Raw genomic sequence first — 9,118 nt, forward strand, 5'->3', positions numbered from 1 at the left:
ATAGTGGCTTTTTAAAAGGAGAGCATATGTGATACATAAAACCGTAAAATTCCATCCAATTTCTATAAAACGTGTTGAAAATTTTTAATTTGAAATCAATAAGTAATTTCATTTTTTATAACTATATATTAAACAGATTCAAGAAGTTTTATGAAATTGACACTTCATGACTTGCATTATAATTAGCTTGTTGACTAGGGATACTTTATTTAAGACTTTTTATGATTACTTTATTTATTTAATTTTAAGTTATGAGCTTCCATTGCCCATAAGTGATATATGCGCCAGTTTTATAAACTTAATTTATACAACAATACAGATATTTACTAAAATTGTCTGAAAAATTAAGTTTAAAAATAATAATAAAGTAATAACTTAGTTAATTAAATTAGCTCCAAGTGTTATTATTCTTTTTTCAATTTTACAATATCATTTAATCTAATACGTCATATGGTAACATTTCTCCCAATACTCGATCCAGAAGTTCACTTTGTCTTCTGGATTGGGTTCAAAATTACCAGGCTACGAAGTTGAACATTAGCAGTCGTAAATCCATAAAATTGGGTCGGCTGTTCAACGACGGTTATAATATTATAATATAATTAATTTACTGTGAATAAGAAGGTAATTTTATCAAATCCACTTATAGATCTTCAGGAGTTTTTTCAAAATTGTGAAAACTTCAGAATTTACAGAACCAATTCAATTTATTTAACAATTTTAGGAAAAATTTATTTTTCCAAAAATTCAATGCAACCAATTCTTTAAAACTTATATTTTTAAGATACTTGCTAGTAGACATATATGGGCAAATTAAATTAATTTGATGAAATTTTGTGCTACACAGATGGATTTATTTTCTGTCAACACTGATGATTTGTTCATCATCGATACTGATTGTGGAAGTGATGATGCTATAGCCATATTACTCGCTCTTATTAAGTGCCCATCTCAAGTGATCGCCTTCACTTGTTGCTATGGGAATGCACCCATCCATCAAGTGTGTCAAAATGTAATGAAAGTTATGGTTGCCTGTAACCAAAAACAGGTAAGAATCCATATTTACTAATAACACTTCATTATTACCTTATTAGGAACTCAAGCACATTTTTTAAGTAATAAAAATAAACTTTACATTTATTAAATATTACTGTTAAATCTTGAAATAATCCTTTTAAATTATTATGTAGCATGAAAAAGAAGAATATAAGCTTAACTTTCAATCAAGTGGTTTTTTTTTTTTTTTCGTATTTATATGTAATCCTAAGAATTCAAGGATAGACTTCAAATATACTAATTAATTAGTATAGACAATAATTTGTTTCGAAAATATTTAGGCGTAACAAAAAAATTTGAAAACAATTTTATAGACTCCTTTATTTAAAAATAAACCCATGTAAATAAATAGCTGTCACATATACACTTAATGTAATGTGACAATTTTAATTTCTAATTTTACTTAAGCCTTTAATTTTTCTTTAAACGTTATTCCTTTTTTTTTCAATTTAGCAACTTTACTTTTAACTTTCTTGTTGACCTTTCTCATGGTCATTGCGGTCATCGCACTTCCTGTGGGGAAAGTCAACCAACCCCTCTATTCACGCCTTTCTTTTTCTTCTTTTAATTTTAGGGGGGCTAACTAACCAATCTCTTTCCTTAAAATTTCAAACTCTCCGCCTATTTAAATTTAATTGGTCGTAATTTTTCTGGTCCTATACCAGTTAAGGAATTTTTAAGTCACTTTTTTAAAAATACATTCTTTTTTTCTCGAGCCTTCGGGCAGGTTAGCTTAATTCTCCGAGATGCGGACTTCGGTCCGTATCGAGGGATTTCTTTTTACATTTTTTTCTTAACCTTTATTTTAAATTAAATCCATAGCTGTAATAAATTTCCGTAAAATTTAAAATCAACATTTTATACCTTTAATTTTCTTTAACATTAAAAGCCCTCTCAAATTTAAGTTTTCTTCTCATATTTATTTTAATGGTTAAATTACTCGTTCCTTTCTATTTAACTTTTTGCATGACGCCCTTGGTTTCTTTAAATTCTCTTGTCACCCATTTCCTTTTAAAAGATATTTTTTTGTGACACAAAATGTGTTGGAATCATATTGCTTGCTTGTTACGCAATAATCAAAATAAGTAGTTTTACAAAAATAAATGTTTAGTTGAACAGAAAGTTTTGTGATTGTTTTTTCAGCTTTACCTTTATAACTATTAGTTATCACCTTTTTCCTTCTGTATGTGGTGAGTACTTTTTTTTATTGTTATGGGCATGCATAAGTGTGATTTTATTAGCTTTTCTTATTGGAGACATCAGCTTACTGTATTAAATCATATATATATTTTGGATATAGCATGACTTTACCTTATTTATCTTTAATATTTAATTTATTTTAGTTTCGCCCTTTTTCCAAATTCGGTGATACCAAATCATCCAATTTGTTCAAACCTCACACTTTGTGACCCTTTGAACCTATTGGGTTATTGTTATCCCACATTAGCATTGTACTACCACTTTCCTTAACGATCGCTCATCCCCCTTAATTTTATAATTACCCTGTTATATATTTCGGCCTTAATTTGTTTTATCACGGCATTTCAATCATTTAATTTTTTTTAATCATGACTATATCCAAATACATATACAAACCCAATTACTAGTACATATACCAAATAGTTCAATCTATTAATTATAATTCATAAATAACTTTATTTTTTTACGCACCAAATATTATAATTTAATTCAACTCTTACAATAGCCTTAATAATTAAATATTATTACTAACTAATTATTTTAAAAAAGACGGAAATTTTTTAATTGATTTTAAAAGAATTTAAAACTTGATATATCTTTCGTCATTTTTAAATTAATTTAAAAATGACGAATGTGTCAGATATCGAATATGTCAGCTTTCACATGACCAGCAAATAACTCTCAAAATACTCAGCGCAAATACTCTTCAAAAATATTTCCTGAAAGATTAAAAGTTGAATGGAAAAAGAATTTTTAAAAACAATGTTTTTGAAAATAATAATATCACTTCTATTTAATCAAACAATACAGTGGAGAATTTTGAGTGATAAAAAGCGCTTTGCTAATATGCAAATCTAATGCACCTCATGTTCGGCATTTTCTGTGTGATAAAATTATAATTATTTTCTCAATTTTAGTAAACTTATATGATTTTTTGTAAACTTTTTATTATATTATTTTCTTCATTTTAGTTTTGTGTCTATTTGTTCATGTCAAAAAATGGCAGCTATTTGGATTAGCAATACGTACTGTTTGCTGCAGTTAAAAAACATTTGATGCTTGGTTTGTCATTTGGAACCAATACTGAAATTTGAGCACTCTAGTTAATCAGAAAGGGCTCGAAATCCTGATTTATGATAAATTGTATTTTGATAAAATGGTACCAAGCGATCGTAACGATCAGGAAACAATTAAAACTTGTATTGTCATCCGATACAGAGCTTCAGTTCAAAATTTGAGCACTCTAGTTCAAAAATCTCAAAATTTTAATGGATTCACCAGAAAAGGGGTTATAACGTAATAAAATATGCCTTTTGTTCCCTTCAGATTCCTGTCTACAAAGGTTGTGCTGGGTCTCTCCTAAACACAAACATACCGTTTGTAGTTCACGGATCAGATGGATTCGGTGATTGTGGGCAAGAATTCTCTTCTGGTAATTTAAAAGAAGAGACAGATTCAGCATGTTTCGGTTTGATTAACCTGACCAAGAAATATCCCGGACGGATTACTTTAATCGCTTTAGCTCCACTTACAAACTTGGCTATTACTCACCGCATTGATCCAGAATTTACAAAGCGTCTGAAGTCTATAGTTTGCATGGGTGGTAATTACAGAGGTAAATAGTGAAACTTTTATTTTGATCCTTAAAAGCCACACTCAAAAGAACCTCAGAATTAGCGAAGTGAAATTTATATTATTCTATACTTTAATGCCCGTAGGAGTTGGAAATGTAACTGAAACAGCCGAATTTAATTTCTACTGTGATCCAGTAGCCGCTGACATAATTTTGACAGAATCCAAGTGTCCAATAACTCTAGTACCTTGGGAAACAACTGAAGATCATGGAATAGATTGGGTTTGTGGTTTTTTTTTATTCTGTTGTTATGCAAAATATTATCTGAAAGAGTATGTATTTTTAGTGTTTAAGTAGTTTAATACACGTATGTAAAATATTATGTGAAAAAATATGTATTTTTAGTGTTTGAGTAATTTAATACACATAATTTTTTAATACACATATTTAAAAATAAAATAAAAGAATACTCTCAGTCCAGGTGATAAAAAAATCGACTTTATCTCGGATAAGAATTTTAAAAAAAACATAAAAAATGTATAAGAAAATTCAGATGTTCGCTATCATTCGAACTCAATAACTCGAAATAAAAATAATTGAAGCATGAAAAAAATCTAATTTATTCGCCAACTAATTTCTGTTGAAATAATTTTTAAAACACTGTTACTGCGTCAGTACTGCACAGTCATATGAAAAGAACCTGAATCAAAGATTGTACAATCGACTATCTGAGCTTCCGAAAAATCAGAACAGGCATATAAATTGAAAAGCGGTATAATTTGATCTCGTTTTTATGTACATTTAACGAAAATGACAATTTTTCATGAAAGTGAGTGTTTTCTTATTTACTGCGTTCGTATGAAACAGCTTTGCAATCTTTTGCCTAATATGTCAAACTATGTATTTCTTTCCTTAAAAAACTTTGACTTATAAATTTGCAAAGTTTCAACAAATGATCAGTACATTCGATTCTATATAATTTAAGTTCCAAAAGCAAACGATTCTTTATTAACCATTTTTCCCCTTCATTTTATAAACTCGCAGATGAACTCTTCATAGTTTTCTTTACAACAAAATACAAAATACTATGCACTCTCATATATTATTCTATGCTCTGGTAATACTGTAAATATTAATGTAGCGTAACTACAACTACAATTATTAAATTCCTTTTTACTAGTATATAGAACATGTTAACTCAATTACCTTTTGATAGATAAAGGTTGACATTGTCGGTAACGAAAATCCTACAATACCAATAAAAATTTAAACCATTTCTTCATCGTTTGCTAAATGCAATGAAAATATTAAGCATTTTATTTAGTTATATTAGTGGCGATATCTGCGTCTTTATTGAATCTATAACTAATAGATCATCACTTACTTGTGTTATATTGCTGACTCTAATTAATTACTTTTCACTTTTATGGGATTTGTTGATCTGTTAAGTTCTTCTTGCGCCCATGACCTGTTTACACAGTGGTTCTAAAACGCAAAAAAATATTTGGTATTTGAGCAATAAAAAAACACTTAATATAAATATAAAAGATACCTACATTAAAACGCATCCAGAGCAGTGATTTTACTTAATATAGGTTATTACGCTTCTAAATTTTTTTCTTTTCAGAACTTTACGACGATGACGATGTTATTGAATGTGAGCCACAAATTGCTTATATCGTTGCCACTCAAATACTAAATAAATCGTTCAATTAATAATTTTACATTTAGAGGTGTAGTGTTAAGCCTAAAAATCGAGAATATGGTTTCATCGCAAAACATTTTAACTATTACACTATAAAAGAATTTTTGTAGTATAAAAAGGATTTAATTTGTCGTATTTCCTTTAAATTGTAATTGAGAGAAAGGACAAAGTTATGAGAAAGCGATTATATGGAATAGCGCGTTTCCGAAATCGTTTTATAATTTCCAAATTTTAAACTTTTGTTTCAGAAAATATATATTTGTGGCACTTTTCGTACCATAAAGTATTAAACAAAAAAAAAATTTATAACGTGCTTTTTTTAATTACTTTTAAGATGTTCGAAAACGAAAATGTCAATTTAAATGGAAATCGCTTTCTTTTTATTTACAACTGATTATTTCATTAATCTATGCACTTTTGGTAATAATGGAAGCAATGAATTTAAAATAACGTTTTTATTTTCTGCTGTATCAAATTTATATTATTGTCCTTGCAAATTTTTTTTCAACTTCAGGCTTGTTGCAGGCATAGTTATAGGATTAGGCTTGTTATAGGATTTGGTTTTATAAAAATGTTCTTATTTTACTCATTTGTTATTTCCCTTAAAATTTTGTTTCACATTATTACTTGAAATAAAAAATTTCTCTATCCCTTATTTTCAATATTTTCGCTTGAAGAAACAAATCAGGTGAGTTCTTTGCAAATTCGAATAAATTTGTTTCCTACTAACTATGTCACGTGACAAAGAGCATTTCATTTTATTCAGCTCTTAATAAAAAGGAAATAATAAATTAAAAAGAATACTTCAATTTAAAAAATATAAGTTCATATAACTATGAATTATATTAATACAAAAAGTTACATTCATCAATTCGATTACGCAACAATAGAACTAAGAATATTTTTTTTTTGTTTTTTATACAATTGTCAAGAATTTTCACAATATCAAAGTTTTTAAAACATATTCAACATTATTATAAGCTCCGTTATTAGCAACCAAGATTCTTTCAGTAATTAAAAAGTCAAAACTATTATAAGAATAAAAATATAGTCGAAGAATTCCATAAACAAATTTATCTCATTTACATAGTAATAACTTTAATAAAGAAAAAATTTCCATTCAAACGATCCAGGGGATGATATTTGTAACTTAGATGTTAACGTCTTAATAATAGTTATTATAATAGCATGTAATAAATAATAACATCTTAAAGATTGGAGTTCAAATTTGTACTCCAAATGCCCTCACATAAATCCGTTCTTGATAGCTTCCCCCCCCCCGACTCCTTAAAAAAATTTAGATAACTCCTAAATACTTGTTAGACAATTTTGTCAGTCGCTAACAATAATAGTTTATATTATTACAGTTTTCTACTGATTAAATTAACCGGTTATATACGAAAATCTACAATAAACAGAAAATAGTTTCAGGGATATGGTAAGGGCGTACTTAAGATAGATATGCTAATAAATTTATACCAATAACTATTTGACTCAAAAATGAATTATTTCTAAATAAATATGTCTAATTTTTAGTGGGTTCAAATTCTTGATCTTATAAATGAAGGAGCAGCATGGCTGCAACGTAAAAAATTTTATTCCAATAATTTAGTTAAAAAAGCAGCCAAAAATTTTATTCGAAGATTATTTTATTATTATTATTATTTTATTATTATTTTATTATTTTTATTATTATTATTTTTATTATTATTATTTTTATTATTATTATTTTTATTATTATTATTTTAGTTTATGCATTTTTAGATAAAACTAATGACACGAATCAAAAAGTATTTCAAGAAAACTTTAAGACTTTTATTTTGTTCGAAGAAATTTTTCGATAAAAAAATAATTTAAAAAGTAGTTAAATTAATATGCATTATTTTTTTTAAATAACAAAGGTAGCGAAGTTATAAGAGTTACTTGAAAATATAAGTTAATAATTATATATTCCTTTATTTCAGACTGACTTTGAAAAGTTATTAAACAAACAAACTAAGACTGCTTATTTCATTAAGCGTACTTCTTCAGCAACTATAGATTTCTGTCGCAAAGAAGAATCTCCAACGTACCCAGATTGCGATCTAATGGCTACGGTCGCCGCTTTGTATCCGGCTTGTGTAAAAAAGACCATAAAAAGAACCATTAGAGTAGAATGCAAAGGGGAGTTCTCCACAGGACTCTGCATATGCAGCAATGTACCACCTGGCTGTGCAACTGATAAAAAGTCAATTGATATTGTAACAGAATTTAATATACCCATGTTGACTAAACTTAGGGAAGATATATATAATTACAATACTATTTAACTTAATACATAGTCAATTAAAAATTATGTGTATTGTTGATAATGTAAACTTACATTACCGTCAAAAGGTATACAGTTATGGATCTCTAATAGGATGTCTTTTCTATTACCCCTTTCTACGTTCTTTCTTCTTTTTGCAGATGTCCTAAAATATTCTGCATGTTAAGACTGCTGAAACATTTCAAATTTAGAAAGACGCATAACTGAATCATGCAGATTTGTTCTTTCACCTGACCAAAATTCGTAGAGATATAAAAAGTGTATTATAAAGTTTTTGAAAAGTGTATTCTGTATTAACAGAATGTCTATTTAAGTAACCCATTTTGAACGTAAATAATAAATTTGAGTAAAAAATTTTGGCGGTTTGCTGCATCACTATTAGAAAAAGCATTAAATTTCGAAAGAAAAAGAATTTGGTCAAACATTTTAAGTTGGTAGAACATCTGATTATCTTTTGATTGTTGTTGAAGGTTTGCCAAAATTTGCTGAGCAAAAATGATTCTGCGCTGTACTATGTAACAATGAATAACATTCTTGTGCTAGAGCGTAGGTTTTTAACCTTTTTAACGTTGCCGCCCCCTTAAGGAGCAAAAAATATTTCAACCCCCCCCCCTTTATAAAAATCCTGTTATTTTGAGCATGGGGATGGAGGGATGTGTGCTGAATTATAAGAGGCAAATTTTTTAAGCAATTTTTTTACGCTTTGAATTTGTTTGGTTTTTTAAAAAAGAATAAACTAACTCGATAATTTTCTCACGGCAGGTAATCGCCGTCTATTTGTTATAATCAAAATAAATACGTTTAATGAAAAAAACAATACAACTAAGAAACCTATGCTAAAAAAGAATAATTTATTCTAAATTAGATAATTAAAATAACACCCAAAATAATTTTGTTACACTAAAAAGTAGTATCAACGAAACATTCAAGTAACTATGTTAGTGGGATGATTGTACTTAATGGTTCAGAACCAATTCCTTAACGCTCGGTTCAATACTTATAGTGAGATGAAGATGAAAATACCCACGTTTGCACAATTTCGAGTCGATTTCTTCTTTTTGTGACAGGATCCGTAGCAGCACTGAATCCACATTCGACAAGTTAGGAGGCAGGGAAGGCAATTAAAAAATTTTTAACGATAGTCTACAGTCCAAGATAGAGACGACTGTTAACTTTAACACTAGATTGCCCATGGAAGTCATTTTGACTGCTTTTTAATTTCAATTAGAACAACAATGATAACACAATTTCTTAGAAATTTGTGACTTTTTGTACA

General features: G+C 28.1%; 1 protein-coding gene and 1 long non-coding RNA gene across 4 annotated transcripts in view; one reads left to right on the plus strand and one right to left on the minus strand.

Moving 5' to 3' along the window:
* The window catches only part of LOC139425288 (uncharacterized), a 24,993-nt gene extending 18,318 nt beyond the window's left edge, over positions 1–6,675 (minus strand). The window contains exons 1-3 of one of the 2 annotated variants that reach the window (XR_011636502.1): positions 5,386–6,675; positions 5,214–5,314; positions 4,019–4,153 (exon numbers count right to left, since the gene is read on the minus strand). This is a non-coding gene — a long non-coding RNA (uncharacterized lncRNA). Of the gene's footprint in view, positions 1–4,018; positions 4,154–5,213; positions 5,315–5,385 lie in introns of those variants that run through there. The other variant, XR_011636503.1, reaches the window with a different exon arrangement.
* LOC107438741 (nucleoside hydrolase) overlaps positions 1–7,932 on the plus strand; it is a 13,669-nt gene extending 5,737 nt beyond the window's left edge. For both annotated transcript variants that reach the window (XM_016051094.4, XM_016051092.4), the window contains exons 2-5: positions 848–1,048; positions 3,583–3,871; positions 3,975–4,111; positions 7,499–7,932. In XM_016051094.4, coding sequence (XP_015906580.2) covers positions 848–1,048; positions 3,583–3,871; positions 3,975–4,111; positions 7,499–7,843 — 972 coding nt within the window. In that variant the 3' untranslated portion in view covers positions 7,844–7,932. The remainder of the gene's footprint in view (positions 1–847; positions 1,049–3,582; positions 3,872–3,974; positions 4,112–7,498) is intronic.
* Positions 7,933–9,118: the final 1,186 nt, after the last annotated feature.

This window comes from Parasteatoda tepidariorum, chromosome 1 (assembly GCF_043381705.1).
Source record: "Parasteatoda tepidariorum isolate YZ-2023 chromosome 1, CAS_Ptep_4.0, whole genome shotgun sequence".
In the NCBI taxonomy this organism is placed as follows: Eukaryota; Metazoa; Arthropoda; class Arachnida; order Araneae; family Theridiidae; genus Parasteatoda; species Parasteatoda tepidariorum.